Source organism: Talpa occidentalis, unplaced genomic scaffold (genome assembly GCF_014898055.3).
Source record: "Talpa occidentalis isolate TD23 unplaced genomic scaffold, MPIMG_talOcc4v2.1 talOcc4.16, whole genome shotgun sequence".
Classification (NCBI taxonomy): domain Eukaryota; kingdom Metazoa; phylum Chordata; class Mammalia; order Eulipotyphla; family Talpidae; genus Talpa; species Talpa occidentalis.
In genome coordinates this window covers 40,610,731-40,630,136 of record NW_023601653.1, presented here as the reverse complement: position 1 = coordinate 40,630,136, position 19,406 = coordinate 40,610,731, and the positions used below count along the sequence as shown (strand labels likewise).

At 42.7% G+C, this 19,406-nt stretch overlaps 1 protein-coding gene across 8 annotated transcripts in view; it reads right to left on the bottom strand.

The window, feature by feature from the left end:
• CAPRIN2 (caprin family member 2) overlaps positions 1 to 19,406 on the bottom strand; it is a 46,694-nt gene that overhangs the window by 9,528 nt on the left and 17,760 nt on the right. For 2 of the 8 annotated variants that reach the window (XM_037514085.2, XM_037514080.2), the window contains exons 5-16: positions 17,434 to 17,672; positions 15,666 to 15,748; positions 13,615 to 13,782; positions 13,473 to 13,517; positions 12,543 to 12,586; positions 11,029 to 11,685; positions 7,409 to 7,528; positions 5,907 to 5,988; positions 4,438 to 4,493; positions 2,107 to 2,211; positions 1,084 to 1,146; positions 732 to 878 (exon numbers count right to left, since the gene is read on the bottom strand). In XM_037514085.2, coding sequence (XP_037369982.1) covers positions 732 to 878; positions 1,084 to 1,146; positions 2,107 to 2,211; positions 4,438 to 4,493; positions 5,907 to 5,988; positions 7,409 to 7,528; positions 11,029 to 11,685; positions 12,543 to 12,586; positions 13,473 to 13,517; positions 13,615 to 13,782; positions 15,666 to 15,748; positions 17,434 to 17,672 — 1,809 coding nt within the window. The remainder of the gene's footprint in view (positions 1 to 731; positions 879 to 1,083; positions 1,147 to 2,106; positions 2,212 to 4,437; positions 4,494 to 5,906; positions 5,989 to 7,408; positions 7,529 to 11,028; positions 11,686 to 12,542; positions 12,587 to 13,472; positions 13,518 to 13,614; positions 13,783 to 15,665; positions 15,749 to 17,433; positions 17,673 to 19,406) is intronic. The other 6 variants (XM_037514081.2, XM_037514084.2, XM_037514086.2 and 3 more) reach the window with 6 other exon arrangements.

Sequence of the window (19,406 nt, the reverse complement as noted above, 5' to 3'; positions counted from 1 at the left end):
AGCATTAATAAGTCCCCTTTAAGCGCGCAGGTGAGGACCCACAGTTAGGCAACCCATTTTATATCAGGGTTGCTATGCAACACTACAACCACCACCACCACCTCCACACCAAAGCAGCGGAGCATTACATACCATCCTGTAAGGGCCTATGGGCTAAGGATTTTTGGGTTTTTTCCCTAAGTAACTGCTTCATATGAGTCTGTGCTTAGACAATATACATACAATCCTAGTTGTCAAGTCATAAAAGGATGTGTAATTCAAAATAACCACACAAATCTGAACAATTCTCTGAAAATAGGCAAAGATCATGGAAATCAAATGTGAATTTGAGCAATGACAGAACACCCAAAGGATATGTCTGGATTTCAGGTCACTAGTGCTAAGGAAATCACTAGTGTGGTGTAAGTGTTGGTTAGTGTTATTAAGTTGTTACCAGAAAACTGTTTCTCACCCACATATTTCTCATGTGCTTACAGTGGCCCTCAGTTTTGCCTGCTACTAATTTTCAGACAGGGGAATATGCTGATAAAACACCCACCAAAATCTCAAGGCTGTGGATTTAACACTTTTCCACTATCAACACTATTTCCATTAGACAAGTATAAAATTAACCAGTGCAAAGAAAAACATGACAAAAGGTTGAGACTTTCACAGTGCCCAGGCACAGATGTGAACACAAGGAGAGTTCTTTACCAGAACGAGACTTGTCACCGCCCCCATCTCATACTTACTGTCTGCATGGCTTGGAAGGGCACTGTGTCAGTGGCCACTGAACTACCACTTGCTGCAGGTGACCGGAAGTCCCGTTCACAGCCCTCTGTCACAGGAGGGTTTAGGGAAGCCAGTGGAGACGGCTGAGTGCTGGAGGGGACTGCTGCCTGGGGAGGAGAGAGGCAGCATCAGCCCATCAGCTGCCCCGTAACCAGCAGTCAACACACACTGACCCAACCGGCAGAGTCAGCAAGTTGTCCAGGGCGACATCTGGACACAGGGATGCAGAAGAATCACTTCTGCTTAGTTTCAGATCTCAGCTGGGAGGGTGCCCCAGTCCCTGCTCTGCACAGCTTGCTGAGTGAGTCTTACATCATCAGGCCAGGGCCAGCAGATGAGGGGCTGAATTTTGGAGAACCCAGTCCTTTTCAAATCCTGCAAAGAATTTTCCAGTTAAGAGCCTGTATTATTTTAAATTATACAGCAGAATCAGGCTTAAGAAAACCCATGGGTTAGTTGCTTAGTCAATGTCAATTTTTCTCTAAAGTCTTACTAGTGAATTTCTAAGTCTGTTCAAACCAAACCTGATCTAATTTAAGTAATTCTTACCTACAGGAAGCAGCAAGGTTCTTGATATAAAAGATTCTAAATGCAAAGACTTGAAAAGATACCTAATATCAGTCCCAGTGAGATTATGCAGCTGAATCAGGTTATGTGACTTGCTTGCTAACAAATGTTTCCTTTTCTTAAAATGAGGAATCTCAATTTAGAACAAGTCAGCACCATAAAAACTAATCCATAATCTATATTTTCTTATATTCTATAATGAATATATATTCTATACAGCAGTGACCAAAAAGTTAAAAATAAAAAAACCTAAATGTTACTAAATTAATCATTCTATCAATTTCTACCTCAAGGAAACTTAGCAAATTTGGCAGAAACTCTCTTAGAATTGAAAGGACAGACATAATACTGTCAAATGCTTTTAAGAGTTTAGTCAAAAGGGACTGTAACACTCCAACTGAGACAGTGTGGCTATTAACACATTAAGGTTACCAAGTCTCCAGTTATATGGAATTTTCTCCTGTGGATTCCCTCAGTACCTACACAGTGAAAAACTTGATGTAATCCTGCCTAGAGCACTTCATCTCTCTTGACATTAGCAGTTGGGATATACTGATTGTATCTGACACAGCAATACTTTCTTAAGTCTACTTAGATAGCAAAGTCCCAATAAAGCTAGTGTACAGGTTTCCAGGATCATAACAGTTAAGGATGCCATGCATCAGTTAAGGACGCCATGCATCACTCACTTCTCCTGCCAGTCACTCATCAGGAAGCTGCTCTGCTGTTAAGACACAAAAGAAATGGAGACGCCTGGTCTCTGATTACCTCAGGAGCATCTGTGGTCGGAAACACTGTTTCAGATCCTGAAGAAGCCTGATGGGTGGTGACCAAGAAAGCATGTGAGTTACCAGTAACTGGAGGAGCAGTAGCCTAGACATGGGGAGACACAAAGGCTTGTCAAAGGCACATTCTGATTGCTGGAGGCTCCTGGGCCATGGGCTTCCTGAGGGAATGTGAGCACTCATGAGTGACAGCACCAGGCTTGTCACCTCAGAGTCTCATACATTTCACCTAGTAGGACCCTGAAGGGGAAGATAAATGTCCCAATTTGCTGACACTCAAAGACAGAGATAAAGTGATGAGCCCAAGATCACACCAAAACTAAGTGGCAGAGCTAAGATTCAAGTCCAAGCAGTCAGCGCCACCACCTTTTCAGAGCTCATCACCAAAGCCACCATCAAGGCCTGACCTCACTTAGCAAGTCCCTGGCCCAGATACCTGGGGCCGCACTGCTATCTCGACTCAACAGTGGTCTGCTGCGATGATGAACTCAGGGCATATGTAGCTCTGGAGGCCGAGCTCTGCCAGGGGCTATAAGGACTACGCTGGCACCCTAAGTCTTGCAGAAGTAGGCAGAAGCATAAATAAAAGAATGAACTCTACATATATCACAATGGCCCCAACATTCCAGTAATGAGCAAAGCTGATAAGATATATAAAAGCTGGGGAGAAAACATGGTGGGAACTGACTACAATAACCGACAGACACAGAGTGGCTCAGAAGGAATCCTACAGCACAACTGGATAGACCAGTCTCACATACGAATCTCCAACTGCAAAGTCTGAAGTGTCAGCAAATCTACTCCTCTGATCTAAAGGCTTCGATGTGATTTCCAGAGCCTAAGCAATGAAATGGGTGAAATGTAAACTCATTAATGGTAACAGAACATCAGTGAAAAAGAAGGCAGCCCAGTTTTTAAAAACAAATTTATGGAAAAGAATTTCTGAAATCCTTTCCAATACTTCCTATACCTACAAAAACAGGTACAATTTACATCTGACCCAAATATTAGAACTATTATGAGATGAATATTTCTAAGAGTAGGCCTTCTTTCTGGCTCTCGCACTTAGACAATGAGATGATTGCCCAAAGGCAGTAAATAATCCAGGCTGTGGAAACCATACAACTCTAGCACCCAAGGCTGGCTCACAGAGCCTGAGTCAGTGTACCCAGTCCTTCAGCAGTTAGGCTTTAAAAGATAACCGAGTTTTAGTAAAAAGGTTCACTTCACATCAAAAAAGTGAAAGACACAATCTTTACATTAGGATTAGTTTAGAAGTTTTTGGCAGTTTCTGCTTCCAAATCATAGCATGGGGAGCAGAGCAGCTGCGGATGGATTTACGTAACAGCAAATCAACATGGTGCTGGAGACCAGTAAACCCAACAATAGGCCTGCAGATCACCCAAGGAGCTTCTTAAACATACAGATCCCTAGATAACACACCAGGAAATTCCAACCCAACAGGTCTAAGGTGACATCTAGGTATATACAGATGTATTAAAGCCACCAGGTGGCCTGATGCAGCCATTCCACAGGACTGCCCTTGAAAGCCAGACCTAGGTCTGGACTTCCAAGGTAGTCCAACTTGTTAATGGGAGCCTCACGTAGAACCTCCTAGCCCAGGTAAAGGCTTTGTGAAAGCCAGGGTAGGATGAGGAACCTGCTCCACAAATACAATCTGAAAGCTGAGCTGCAAACAAATGGCCTTCACTGAGACGTTTCTGGAAGATTACAGGAGCTGAACAACCTGGTCAGAACAGTGAACTGCCTGTGAAAGCAGGCACTGTGGAGAAAGTCATCCCAAGGTCTTCAGAGAGAGCCGGAGAAATTTTTTTCAAAGGTAATGACCGGAAAAAGAGTGAACCTTGAACTTACTGTTGATGGGAATATGACACAGACTTCACTGATCTTAAGGCTGGTCCCTAAGTGCCTAGGAGAACCAGCACCTCAGAATGTCAGTGTGTAGGTGTGGGTATGTGCACACATGTGTATCTGAGGGAGGAAGACCAGCTTAAACACAATCATGTCCTCCTATAGAGCCTTTACTGTGCTGATACACTAAGCGACTTGGGTAGCTCAATAGCAAAGACTCACAGACCAGGCACCTCTGAATTCCTCCGCTTGCTCTTTCCACACTGAAGTCAGCAACCCTCTGTGGTAACAGATGGGACTCTTTTTAGGATCAACTGTACTTAATTGAAGAACATCCTTAGAACATTTTCAGTAATGTAGTTAGGTATATTAGAACCAGTTACTCTGATTATTCTTGTCAAAGCAAAGAAGTGTAAATATAAGATTAATCTGGAGATGTTACCTGTAATGGCTCTTGAAGAAAATCACTTTGACTGGATAGATTTTGTTCTGTAGATGCTGCAGAGTGAAAAAAAAACAAACAGTGAATCTCTGAGGGGGTGAAAAGCTTATGCATGTAACCGGATGGAAGCTAAGGTGTGTACTTGACAATAAAAGAAGCAGTTGGAGAGTAAAGGTCTCAAGTCCATCATGAGCCTTCTCTGAGTACTTTAAAGACTCAGAGGATTATAGAGGAGGAGACACTAGTTCCACTTGGGACACAGAAAGATTTTTCCATTGAATGGGTAGAAATGGCATTTTAAGGTTTCTGAAAGAATAAAAGAAAGTAAAAAATAAATAAAACAATCTAAAAATTGTTAAAAAGAACTAAGACTTAAAAATAACTAATAATAGTAATCTGCAAGATAAAATCTGAGCTATTATGAGCAGTTAATTAACTGATACACTTAAGTTTCACAAGTTTCAAAGAGACTCTCAGCTGAGTCATCTCCTTAGGATCTTTTTCTCTTTGATTACATTTATTAATGTTTCCCAATCACATGTGTCAGTTTGGTTTCTTCTTATTAGTGTCCATCACTGCTATTCATTCCTCCATTTGTTCTCCTGACTTCACTGGAGGGTGGCTGCGCCCCAGTCCTTGCAGGCCTACACTGATCAAGCATGGCCCACGGCTTTTCGGAGGCCACTCCTTGCCAAGGTAAACGCAAGTGTTGAAAAGCCTCCAGTTTGACGTGTCAGACCAGAGTCAGAACTAGACTCCAGCAGGAGTTACCGCTGACCGCTGGCCCCAGGATCACCGAGGCGATTTTAGTACAGTCAGGGCCCAAGCCCTCCACACCAGATTTACAGAGTTGAAAGAAGTCAACAGGTTCCAGTCAGTCACAATTCACTTATACAGAATTGTGAGGGGAAAAAAGCTATTGGGCATTTGCAGTCACCCATTTGGAGAGTTTCTCCAAAATGTTACCAGGTGAGTCGAACACATTGATAGACTGGTGGTGTTTATCCACATCCAACTCTGGTAAGAGATGCACATTTAGGGCCTCCCCGGTGGCGCACCGGTTGAGTGCTGGGTTGCGAAGCTGCCCGCGACCTCTGCGGCGCCAGTTCGATCCCCGGTGCTCCCCGGCCACCGGAGGAGGGTCCCACATGGCGCACAGACCTCTCCTGCCGCCCACTGCTCCCCTCAGCAGTGTACTTCGGTCCTTCTGCCTGCTCTGCTCCCCGCTCTGGCTCTGGTGAATTCTCTCACCCTCCCGCGCTTCTGACTGTACCCAGTGCATGTATAAACAAAAACAAATAAATAAATAAAACATGCCTCTAAAAAAAAAAAAAAAAAAGAGATGCACATTCAGAAGAAATCAGCACCCTAAGTTTCATCCTTACAGCATCTAGAGAAAAACCATCTATACAAGAAACAGGTGTTAGGACAGAGCTGTTGGCTCCAGATCTTAAGATTGATTTACTTACCTACTTGGCTCCCCGGAGTAGCTGAAGGCTGCTGTGACAATGGAATTGCACTTGAAGGTTTCTCAAAATCCAGGACAGATTCCTAAATACAACATTTTACATGAGTAGAAGTAAAGATTATTCATTTAAGAGATATCATTAAATCCCTCATTATGTTTCCCATAACTAATAACTACAGGATGGAGCTACCTCAAGATGTTAATAATTTAGTCCTTATTGAAGAAAATAAGTTAAAAATAAAATATAAAGTAACTATCAAAACTTATATTTTTGTCAGTGCTAAAACAAATCTCCATTCTTACTTGGAGGAGAAAACGCCTGACTTAAAGCCTGAAATACAAGCATTTAACCCTCGTCTAGCCTGGAAGTTCATTTCTATTGTAGCTGACCCATGAGTGGGAAGGACTAAGGGTCTTAGCTCAACCACTTAAGGAGTTCATGCTGGTAAATATTGTCATCATGAGAAATCATTGTCTTCTCACAGCTGCCTATTTTGGTTCTCCAGATATGTTCCCAACATTTTGAATACTTAAGCTACATACAAAGACCTGTTATTCTAGTTTTTATTTATCCTCAGATAATCTGAAGCTAAGAAATTCCCTCACTTTGCAACAAAGTAGAGAGTGAGAAATCTGCAACAAATTATGTAGCTGGTGAATAAAAGCAGCAGGATTTAAACACAGGTCTAATTCCAAAATTCAAAAATCTTACTTGCCTACTTCATCCCTCTAACACACTATCCTGAAATTCTGCGAAACTGCATTTGATTACAGATTCAGAACAAGTTTTTAGGCTTTTTACAAACTATAAACTCCGTGCGGGCAATGCTTTCTCTACACAATGGCAGTGAACAGAATGCCAAGCAGAGTGGGTTCTCTCAGTCTGAGTGGGTGATCTGTATCTGCAGGAATATTGGCACACTGAGAGCTTTTTATGTGTTTAATTCATTTTATTACTCAAAAATTTAGGAACAGAAAATACCATCATCGGTTTTCAAAACAAGAAAAGGGGGCACAGAATTAAGGCACGTGCCTCAACGCTTAGAGCAGAGCCAGGACCTGCCCTCTCTGGACATTAGAATCCAGGCTCTGGATTACACTACAGCTTTACTCTAGTGCTCATGCAGAAGCTGCAGCCCAGGGCCTCCCCGATGGCGCAGCGGTTGAGCGTTGGGTTGCGAAGCTGCCCGCGGCCTCTGCGGTGCCGGTTCGATCCCCGGCTGCTCCCCGGCCACCAGAGGAGGGTCCCACATGGCGCGCAGACCTCTCCTGCCGCCCGCTGCTCCCCTCAGCAGTGTACTTCGTTCCTTCTGCCTGCTCTGCTCCCCGCTCTGGCTCTGGTGAATTCTCTCGCCCTCCCGCACTTCTGACTGTACCCAGTGCATGTATAAACAAAACAAACGAACAAAACAAAATAAATAAAACATGCCTCTATAAAAAAAAAAAAAAAGAAGCTGCAGCCCAGTGAGTATCATTTAAGGTTCATCTCAGAATGACTCATACTTGCATAAAGTTACAAGTCCCTTGAATCTGGGTCATCAGATCCTGCAATTTTTCTTTTCTGGATACTGGATCCTTTGCAAGGGCAGAAGAACCTACAGGCTGAGGCATGGGCATAGGCACCTACAAGAGAAACCAATGACATCTAAGAGCACAATTCAAGTTCAGCAGCCTAATGAGGAAACTCAGCTTATCACATATTTTTTATTTTATTTTTTAAGATTTATTTATGCATACAAGAGCTGGGGTACAGGCCAGAGGCACGGGGGTTGGGGGTGTGAGAGGATTCAGAGACAGAGTAGGGAGCAGGACAGGCAGACTGACTGAAATCCATTGTTGAGCAGCGGGCGAGACAGGAGAGGTCTGATGTGCCATGTGGGTTAGCGCATCTGGCTAGGGATCGAACTCATGCTGTAGTGGCTGTGGATAGCTTCATAGAGCTGAGACTTAATCCCTTGCACCACCAGGGAGGCCCCAGCTTATCACATTTTAACAACATCAAAGAAATAGCAATGCTCACACATCAGACTCATCAAGGGCAAAGAATTTCCACATAAATGCGTTTTCCAAATCATTTAAACAAACTTTAGACAGTTTTCCTCCTTCAGTACAATTTAATGGAAATCTTTCAAAAACACGCTTTTTAAAAAGGAAGATGTGGGCCTCCCCGGTGGCGCAGCGGTTGAGCACTGGGTTGCGAAGCTGCCCGCTGCCTCTGCAGCGCCGGTTCGATCCCCGGCTGCTCCCCGGCCACCAGAGGAGGGTCCCACATGGCGCGCAGACCTCTCCTGCCGCCCGCTGCTCCCCTCAGCAGTGTGCTTCGGTCCTTCTGCCTGCTCTGCTCCCCGCTCTGGCTCTGGTGAATTCTCTCACCCTCCCGCGCTTCTGACTGTACCCAGTGCTTGTATAAATCAATTAATCAATCAACCTTGCATAAATAAATAAATAAATCTTGAAAAAAAAAAAAGGAAGATGTGTTTCACTAGAGACATTAGCTACCACATGTTCTTTGCAACAAGAGGCCACTGACAATAGGATGCACCAATGACAATCCCCCCACAGTAAAAATTATGACTAACATTTGAAACAGACATCCCAGTTCTTAAGATTTCAAAAACATTAACATGTGAAAACATTCATATATATATATACTGGAAATGAGGAAACACTGTATTTTGCTATAAAGTAAATATTCTTTGGGGGCTATAGATGTTTCTAAGCTGTCTGTCGTCATGCTAGTTGCTGAGGATTGCTGCACCCCCAAGTGAGACCTCTGGGTTGCAGACCCCTCCCTCACAGCCATCAGCAGGTTGGCCTCATCACCACTCTCCACACCTTCTAATTCACCAAAGGGCACAGGGTAAGTGGGAGGAGGTACCACGTAAACAGATAACAGTTCCTAAATGCGTATTTGAAAAGCTCTTTTAGGAGAAAAGTCTTAAGTTTTAGTGATTAACTTCCTGGTATCTAATCTTGTGGCTTTGAACTCTACTTTGCCCTTGACTGTACGTAGTCATGTTCCAGACAGCTGAGATTGCAAGAGAACAGACAGACACCAAGGTGTGTATGAGCATCCTCTCAGTCATGGAGACCCTGCAACCATGAGAAACTGTCTGCCACAGAAGTCCAGTAATCAAGCCTCCGCCTTCCTGAGCGACAGCCCTCCTGTGAGCACACCACCATGGGGTGTCCCTGCTGCAGCTGGTGGACTTGCCAACACAGCTTTCCCAAAGCATTAAACTGAGTTTCTAAATACAAGTCTCCCAATTAGTTGTCACCTTCACAATGACCATGGTGTGCCACACAGCTAATGAAATAAGGCTGCCCCATCTTCTGCAAGGTCTAAAAAAGTAAAACTAGTATTAGCATTGCAAGAAAAAAGGAAGAAAGGAGTACAAAAGCAACAAATCACTGAAATTCTCTCCCCGTGCAGCAGAACTGAGGTGAATGAAGATGTTGTACTGATTTCCCCTAGTAAAAATATTTTCACACTGTTGCCAAAAAGCCTTTGGCTCCAGTGACGGGAGCCCCGGGAGCAGGGTAGGACAGGGGATCACAGCTTAAAGTAAACACAGCATTAAGTATGCATTTAAATAACGGCAGGGCCTCCCTGGTGGTGCAAGGGGTTAAGACGCAACCTATGAAGCAGCCACTGCAGCATGAGTTTGATCCCCCACCAGGGAGCTACCCACATAGAGCAGCAGACCTCTCCTGGCTCACCCCACTGCTCCCCTCAGCAGTTTATTTCAGTCAATCTGCCTGTTCTATTCCCCACTCTGTCCTTAGTGAATCCTCTCACCCTCCACGCCTCTGGCCTGTACACCAGTTTTTGTATGCATAAATAAATAAATCTTAAATAAATAAATAAAGGCAAGTAGGGCCTCCCAGATGGCACAACGGGTTAAGTCTCAGCACTATGACACTATCGCCAGCCACTGCAGCATGAGTTCAATCCCTGTCCAGAGAGCTAACCCACATGGCACAGGCGGATTTCAGTAGATCCGCCTGTTCTGCTCCCAACTCTGTCTCTGGTGAATCCTCTCACTGCCCCACTGTCCCATACCTCTGGCCTACACCCAAGTTCTTGTATGCATAGATAAATAAACCTTTTTTAAAAACAAATAAAGGCAAGTAACTTGAATTTAATAAAGTTTAATAAAGGATCCATTAACTAGCATTGTATTCAAGAATCATTCATTATAACTCTTATCTTCCTGAAATAAGTTTTTTATCGTTAACAGGCTTTCTATTTGGACTAGTCTCATACCTTAAAACCTAATTACAAAATACATAAAGCCCATTTCCAAAAAACCTTATTTTACAAGGGAAAAAGAAAACTAATTCCAGACCTCCCTGGTGGCACAAGGGGTTAAGCACCGTACTATGAAGCTATCCGAAGCCCCTGCAGCATCAATTCAATCCCCAGCTGGTCAGGAAGCTACCCACATGTCGCAGCAGACCTCTCCTGACTCGCCCACTGTTCCCCTCAGCAATGTTATTTCAGTCAGTCTGCCTATTCTGTTCCCCACTTTGTCTCTGGGAAATCCTCTCACCCTCCGCACCTCTGGCCTGCACCTCTGTTCTTGTATGCATAAATAAATAAATCTTTAAAAAAAAAAAAAAAAACTAATTCAGATCCTACCCCAACTACTAGAATATGCGCCAACACCATATTCCTTCTCCAGAGAAGACAGTAAATCTGAGTGACTACAAAGAAGTGAGAGAAACAGGAAATGGAAAAATAGAAGTCGGCCAGGAAAAGCAGCCTGTGTGCCAAATGGAAGATGACAAATGAAATCTACCATGTCCCCCCACACTAGCCACGTTTCCCAACTGTTCATATTATGGTCTTGTCTGAACTAGCCACAACGCTGAAGTCTTACGTCATTAAAATTTTGTATTGAAACAGTATTTTCTCAGTGTAGAAATTTCACATCAGGTTGGTTCAAAAATAGACTAATTCAGGTTCTTCTAATTTCCCAATTTTCTAGAAAAGATAACAAATCTTTGCATCAAAGAGTTAAGTCAAACACTTATACTTAACATGAGTTTGCTTATTTTTAAAGAGCACTAAAAAGTTATCAATACCTATGACAGAAGCAGACTGACACAGAGCAACTCACATCTTTGGGATCTGCATTCAATTTCCTGGGCAGGAGCTGGTCACAGGGGAGGAGGCTTGCGGAAGCCACCCCCCAGGACTTTGGCGAAATCCGCGACGGTGTTAAAGCGTATTGCTGACTCTCCACCCTGCTTTCCCAGGGTGCCAGGCTCTCTGGCTTTCTGGAATCCCGATGTTCACACAGGGGTGGGGTCCAGGATGTGGCCGCTTCCTGCTCACCCCGCACAGGGGTCCAAAGCTTTGTGGTTTGCTTCTGTGGGTCCAGTTCTTTCTGCAGCTGCACCGGCCAACTCTTCCCTGGCTCCTGCTTCTGCTCCTCCTGAACCTGTTCCTCAGGTCCTGGGGTCCCTGGCTCCCACTGGCCAGATGTGGGTTTGGAGACATCCTCAGTTTTCTCCAGTTCCTGCAGAGTGGACGAGAGTTTTGGAATCTCTTGTTTCCTCTGTTTTAAGGCAACTGCAGGCTTCAGTATCTCCTGGGGCTCAGGGGAAGATTCCCATGACTGGAAGGATTCCTGTTTCTTCTCGGGACAATCTGGTTGGGTCAGCACATCCCAGCATTTGGGGAGGTTTGGTTTTCTAACATAATCTGCATCCCAGGATTGCTCATCTTGTTTGCCTGAATAATCTACTTCTGTCATGTAGCGTCTGTTAAGAAACTAGACCAGAAAAAAAAAGGTGCTTGAATCACAAAATGTGTCCAAGACCCTGAGAGCAACACTGACCTGCCTCCCTGGGTCTGAGTGCTAGCATGAAACTTCAGCTTCATTTACTCGAAAAGACTGCCCTGATCTCCTTCCCTTTCCTTTCCTTCCATTAATACAGACACAACCTTGATAACTGAAAAGGAGCAGCCTGAACCTAACTCACCTCAGAAGACTGACATCAAGGGGCTGATCTGCCTGGCTCAGGCTCTTCCACCAAGATTATACCGCCTCTGCCAGCCCAGAAATATACAGGCACCCAACTCCCTGGCAGTAAGGCTGAGGGAAGCGCGATTCCACTGCTGCTCAAGTTGCCTCAAATAACCTTAAACCTTATGGTTCCTGAACTGTCAGCCTTTTCTTTCTTTTCATTACAGTAGCAACTACACCATGCTTTTTGCCTCTTCCACTTCTTTCCAGTTTCCACGTCACTTAACAAAGATGATAAATACCCTCTTCCTATTACCAACATGAGTGAATCATGGAGAGAGTGAAATCTTACTGAATTCTAGCACAAAGGCCAAAAACAACAACGATAACCTCCAACACTTAAGTGTGCAGCAGGACAAGTCCTAAGTAATTCAGAATTTAAGTTAGCTCCTTTCATCCCCATGCAGTAGGCACTGATAGTCCTGTTTTAAGTATGCAGATAACAGACACAGCTGTGCTGTATATCCTACCCAAAGTCCTTAAGTGGGGGACTGCAAAGTCAGGGTTCAAGTATAGGCAGAGTGGCAGAGCATTGGCTCTTAACACAACACACTATACAAGTCTCACAAACCACAGTGAGCAAACTGTGCTCAGGACCTTACCTCTTGTGATTGTATCTCTGGCTGTGCATGTTCCATAAGAGATTCTGGGAAAATACAAGGAGTATTAAATATTGGTAAGTGAGAGGTTTCAAACTGCTTATAACTGTGATCTATTTTGACAGCCTATCACAAAAGAGAAACAGCAAAAGGACTATAAACTAAGTGTATCCATGGCAGGAATAATTACTTATTGGTCAAAAGCACAAGGTCTGAGGCTAGGTGAAGCTGACACTAAGTTCATTTTTAAAGACAAGTTACAGTTGAAAACTGATTTTTGATTAAGAATATGAGTATCTCTTCTCCAGTTTCTAGTGGGAACTGCAGCTGCAGTCCCATGTAAAAATTAGTGATCTCACCCTGAAATTCAGCTTCACTCTGGCCAGCTGAAGATGAAAGCAGAGGAGGAGCTGCTCAAGACACTGAAGCACTGGGCTCAGTACCAAGAACTCAAAGGAGTAAATATAAGCAATGACTTGAATTTGTCAGTGGCCACCAGCACCCTGCCCAACTACCTTCACAGAAGTGATATTTTTTAAATAAATGCGGCCTCAATGAACAAATGCAAAAGTGCTACTTCCTCTAAGGATTTCTTCCTCCCAAAAAGTGGAGTTTTGAAAAGTGTTATTCCTTCACTGATCTTGGAAATTTTTTTTCTGAATAATTACGTGAACCTTAGTTATCTGCACTCCTGTTATACCACAGTTTTGGATTCTACTTACATTTTAAATAGCATTTTATATGTAGTTATCCTACCAATAATTTTAACCAGTAGTTTATCAAAGGAATCATGCTACTAAAAGTTTAATAAGAACATTCTTTCAAATTCCACAAATGCTTCATTTTAACCAGTGTACTCCCTTGTAACAGCATAACCGAGTGTTTCTTGTAAGGTCCAATCCCAGTAACAAAGCTTAGAAATGTTTCCTAAACCTGGTCTCAGCTTGCAGCAAGTGAAAACTGCCATGCACGTGCAACCTAACGAAATAAAATAAGGTGATCATTCCACCATGACTTGACTCGTTAAGTGTTAAAAATGCAACCACAACAAAGAACTATAGGGAACACTACCAACCTGAATCCGTCACAGACTCAGTCTTCAATAATTGGTTTTTCTTGTCTGATTTTATTAGCATTTCTTCCTCCAATGGTATTTCTTTTTCCTTACCATATTTTGGAACTGGAATGCTTTCAAAATAGCCTGAGTTCAGCAATTTAGACAGCAGATCTTTCATGTGTTTGTCTAAGAAAGAGCGATCAAGACTCAGTTATCACATAACCCAAAGTACACAAAAAAATTTGAACAAAAATCCTAACATCATTTTATCCTACTCATCCTTCATCATCACAACATTCTGTACTACTAGAAGTTATCATTACAAGGTATTTGCTAGTAACATGAAAAGTAAAGATGGTCCACAGTTAGGTCATGCTAAATCAATAAAAATTTGGAGGATCAGAATCCCAAATATCAGCAAGTTAAGTTTTTCTGGGCCTTCAATAAAAACTGGCTGAAAACCAAAGATTCTAAGCAAAGCCTCTAATATATTAACAAAATAATCTATCTTTTCCCTGAGTTAGCAGAAAAGTCATTTCTTCTATCTGCCCGCCCAGACAGAACAACTAGTAATTACTCCCTCCTCCTTCCCCAAGGTTTTAGAAAACTAAAAGTTCCACAAGCATAACCACTGGAAAAACCCAATCTTAGACAATCTCAAAAGGATTATTAAACTATAAGATTCCAAGATCAAGATATTACTCCTGAGTTATGTTGTACATCACTCCTAGCACATCACTGAAGCCTATTTCATTTTTAATAGCCACTAAAACCATAATTCCCAAATTTAAGCAGAGTTTCTATATTTGATTTAGATTGCATTCCTTTTATAGGTGTACTATGACATTCTTTTTTAAATCAATTTTGAGGAATAATTTAAGAAATTCACTCATTTTTATGTGTACAGTTTTAACAGAGGTTTAGTCTGATTACCTCCACTAGAACCACGATATAAATATGTGCATCAGCCCACCAAGTTCTACCATCCCCTTTTGTAATGTCATTCTCCCGCCTCCCTGGAAACCGTATCTTCTCTGGAATTTCATGAATATGGAATCATATACGTACTCAATTTACGCCTGGTATGTTTAACTTAGTATAATTAGTTTGTGATTCATCCATGTTTTTGCATATATCCATAGTTCATTTTTTTTACCGCTGAGCAGATTACATTCTATGGCTATGCTACATGTGGGTTGCCAATTACAGGCTGATGTATTCCTAGGCTCTGTAAATAAACCTGCCACGAACACTCATATACAGGGACTTACATGAACATATGCTTTCAATGGTCTTGGGTACTACAAGTGTGACTGCTTTGTTGTATAGTAAGTATATACTTAATTTTATAAGAAATTGTTAAACTACATTCCAAGTATTTCTATCATTTTGCAACTAGCCAAGAAATAAATTTCTATAATTTAAACTTGAGAGCACTTAGAAATTTTGAAATAGCTAGACAGATTTTTTTTTTAAAGGAAGCAATCACTAGTAACAAAAATGTCTTCCAGGTTCTAGTGCACTATCTTTCCTCTAAGCTTGTTCAGGCATTTGGACTTCCTGTCCAGGCATTTGCTGTACTTCATTGTTTAGCCAAAGTCTACTTAGGAAGCCAAAGAGACTCTCTCTAGATCATTTCCAGATCGAGAGACAATGAGGCTTCAATACACCATGTAGTCAAAACTATTCGTATTTTCTTAGGCAGGTCTAGTAGGTAAGCCTTAATATTAACCACACCTGATTTTAGGATCCTTTATTAGAAAGGCACTATTATGTGGAAGGGAGAACAGAATCCCCATGTAGCCAAGTTAGTGTTGAAGTCAGCTCTAGCCATTCACTCTTATTCCCAAATCACAGTAGCTTGTCAATTCTCTCCTAAGTTGCATTTTAGTGAGAACTGTTACACAGGCACAGCTTTTGACAGAACTAAACAAAGAGATCATCCTCCTGATAATGTCAGATGTGTAAGTTCAGATGGACTGACCTAGTTTCGGCTCTCATCCTCATATTAAACTTCTAGCTATACAGTTTAGTATTTGCTGTTTAAGCCCAAAGTAAAGAAGACTCACATGTTGTTCCTACCACTGCTTTCTCACTACCTTCCAAAAGGTCCCAAAAGTAAAGGGATGACTGTTCCATCTGGTCTTCAACACTGAAAAGGAAAAGCAGCAGCTTTAGAAGAACATACATATGGAGCAGCACAACATACACAACAGAACCCGTTACCAGTCAAAACACTCACTGTTTGCCTTTGCACTCTTTGGAACTTAAAAACTGAAAATTCATAAAAGATGAAAAAAAAGTCCATTTACGGATTTAAAAGGTAAGTATTATTCCTTAGAACTAAAAGTTTACCAAATCAGTCATTAAAGCATACACCAAAGGGCCTCCCCTAGTGGCGCAGCAGTTGAGCATTGGGCTGCGAGGCTGCCCGCAGCCTCTGCAGCGCTGGTTTGTTCTCCAGCCGCCGGCAAGGGTCCCACAAAAAAATAAATAAATAAATATAAATAAATAAAGCATACACCAAAGAGTTTAAAGTTACAAATGCACTATCCTTCATTATCAAGTATATGTCCTAGATGAAAATACAGCAGAATGGAGATATTAAAGAGATGCATTTGACTTTAAAGAGAGAAACTGATTTTTCAAGTTGTTTCACTAAAATTTCACATATTAAAGTAAACTACATTCCCTGCACCCACTAAAGTGAAGGAGAAGGAAGCCAAACAGGCAATGATAGTGGAGTAGATTTTCAGAATGGGAATTAAAAACACACACAGACACACACACACACAGATGGCTATATCTTGGTAATTAAGAGCTTTATTAGGTCTCTTCTTAATACAGGGATTTTTGTTTTGTTTTGTTTTTTAAAGATTTATTTATGTATGCAAGAGCTGGGGTACAGGCCAGAAATGCAGGGGTGGGGGGTGGTGGTAAGAGGATTCGCCAGAGACAGAGCAGGGAATAGAACAGGCAGACTGACTGAAATACACTGCTGAGGGGAACAGCAGGTGAGACAGGAGAGGTCTGCCTTGCCAGGTGAGTTTCTCCCTGGCTGGCCGGGGATTGAACTGGTGCTGCAGAGGCTGCAGATTGCTTCATAGTGCAGTGCTTAACCCCTTAAGCCACCAGGGAGGCCCCTGTTTTGTTTTTAATGAGGTAACATGGAACTGAAAGAGGTTCCAAGATTACATGTTCTCACCACACCCACCACCAAATATCCAGAGGGCTGATTTCTAGGTACAACTGACATTTGACTCTACGTTAGCATGGCTAACAGACATGAAATTGGAACAACCTCTTCCAAACAAAGCAAAAACAGTGATCTGCTCATTAGCTGATTTACTCTATCAAAGTAAAAACAGCGAATGGATGAGTGCAGTTTAAAATACTGGTCAGTCCCCATCTGGTTATGCAATTTATATTACCAGATTTACTTCTCAGTATCATTTACAGCGTAAAAAGAGCATCAGATAATGATGATACCAAGAAATTAATGACTCTTGTGTAATACAACAGTCTGAAATAATTACAAAAAAAGTAAGAGTATACACCATTCGTGTTGTGGTTAATATTTGTATAGGGCTAAAACTTGATCAAACGTTATTCTTAAAATTATAATTTAGCAGCAGGTTAATGAGGTCACTGAAATTCACTTTCCTTCTAGATAGCTGATCAACTCTGTCAGTCTGGGCTGGCTACTTTCCAAGCTGAATGATATTAATATTTTCTTAATGAGTTACTAAACACACACAAACACGCACATGCACACTCACAGATGTGAGATTGAAGAGTTATGTGCTCTAGTTCAGGAGAACATTTTCATTTCCTTACCTCAAATTTTCATTTCTCTCAGGGCAGGTCAGTTTTGAAAACTGAATGAGGTAGTCAAGTTCTCTTAAAGGCAGGTACATGGCACCATTCAAGCCCCCTTGGAAGTCTCTCTGTACATGTTCGCGTGCCAGGTTCTGTAACACATACTGAACTTGCAGTATTGTGCGGAGGTTTTTCTTCTCGGCCTCAAGCTTCAGTATGTGCTCCCTTCTCTGGGCCTTCTTCTGCGCTTTAAGTAGCTGTTAAAACAAATACTGATGAACAGATGCAATCAAACTTTACCAGCCCAAGTTAACTCATACTCCACAAAGTCAACTCCAATGAGCTGAAGTTAGGTGACAAATCTCTCTTGTAGTATTGAGTGAAACTGACTTCACCCAACCCCCACAAGTTCTTGCACAAGTCCTGAGAATCAGGGAACCAGAAGCTGATGGGTCTGAGTGCCCAGTTCCTAATGTATCTAGTACTTCCAGTATCACCATGAGATAAGCAAAGTATCTATCACTGATGCAACTGACCCCATGGTTGTCATTTTCCCTATTCGTGTGTATCAAACCATTTTAGGTCAAACATTTAAGAAAAAGTATCAGTTTAGTTTTGGTGGACCTTTTAAAATCTCATGTCCCAGGGGAAGAGTATTTAAACTGAAATGGTTAGTTTTCGACCAAAGACTGGCTAAAGCACAAGGAACTGAAAACCAAACACATGTCTTAGAAATGTAATGCCAGGGGGCCTCCCTGGTGGCGCAAGGGGTTAAGACGTAACCTATGAAGCTGTCTGCAACCTCTGCAGCACAAATTCAATCCCCTGCCAGGGAGCAACCCACATGGCGAAGCAGACCTCTCCTGACTTGCCCATTGCTCCCCTCAGCAGTGTACTTTGGCCAATCTGCCTGTTCCCCACTCTGTATCAGGTGAATCTTCTCACCCCCACCCCTGTACCTCTGGCCTGTACCCCAGCTCTTATATGCATAGATAAATAAATCTCTAAAAACAAAAGAAAGAAATGTAATGCCGGAGGGCTTCCCTGGTGGCCTAAGGGTTAAGTCTTTGCACTATCACCGCAACAGCCCACCACTAAGGTCTGAGTTTGATCCCTGGCCAGGGAGCTGACCCATACAGGGAGCAGCAGACCTCTCCTGTCTCACCCGCTGCTCCCCTCAGCAGTTTATTTCTGTAAATCTGCATGTTCTGCTCCCAACCCTGTCTCTGGTGAGTCCGCAGGTCTCCTCACCTCTGGCCTGTACCCAGCTCCTCTACACAAAAATAAATTTTTTTTAAAGATTTTTTAAATTTATTTATGCATACAAGAACTGGGGTACAGGCCAGAAGTGTGGGGGGTGAGAGGACTCACCAGAGACAGAGTAGGGAACAGAACAGAACAGGCAGACTGGCTGAAACACACTGCTGAGAGGCCTCCCCTGGTGGCACAGCAGTTGAGCGCTGGACTGCAAAGCTGCCCGCAGCCTCTGCAGCGCCGGTTCGATCCCCGGCCACTGGTGAGGGTCCCACATGGCACGGCAGACCTCTCCTGTCTCGCCCACTGGTCCCCTCAGCAGTATATTTCGTCAGTCTACCTATTCTGTTCCCCGCTCTGGCTCTGGTGAATTCTCTCACCCTCCCACACTTCTGACTGTACCCAGTGCTTGTATAAATAAATAAATAAATCTTAAAAAAAAAAAAAAAAGAAATACACTGCTGAGGGGAGCAGCAGGCAAGACAGGAGAGGGTCTGCTGTGCCATGTGGGTAGCTCCCGGCCATCGTGCTGCAGTGGCAAAAGCTACATAGGTTATGTCTTAACCCTTGCGTCACCAGGGAGGCCCCACAAAAATAAATCTTAAAAAAAAATAAATAAGGTGCACAAGGGACTATGGTGACAGCACATGGGTGAATTGGTGGTGGAAATTTCATGGGGACTACACCTGAGAAAAGATAGCAAACACTGAAAAAAAAAGATGAAAAATGAACAATGA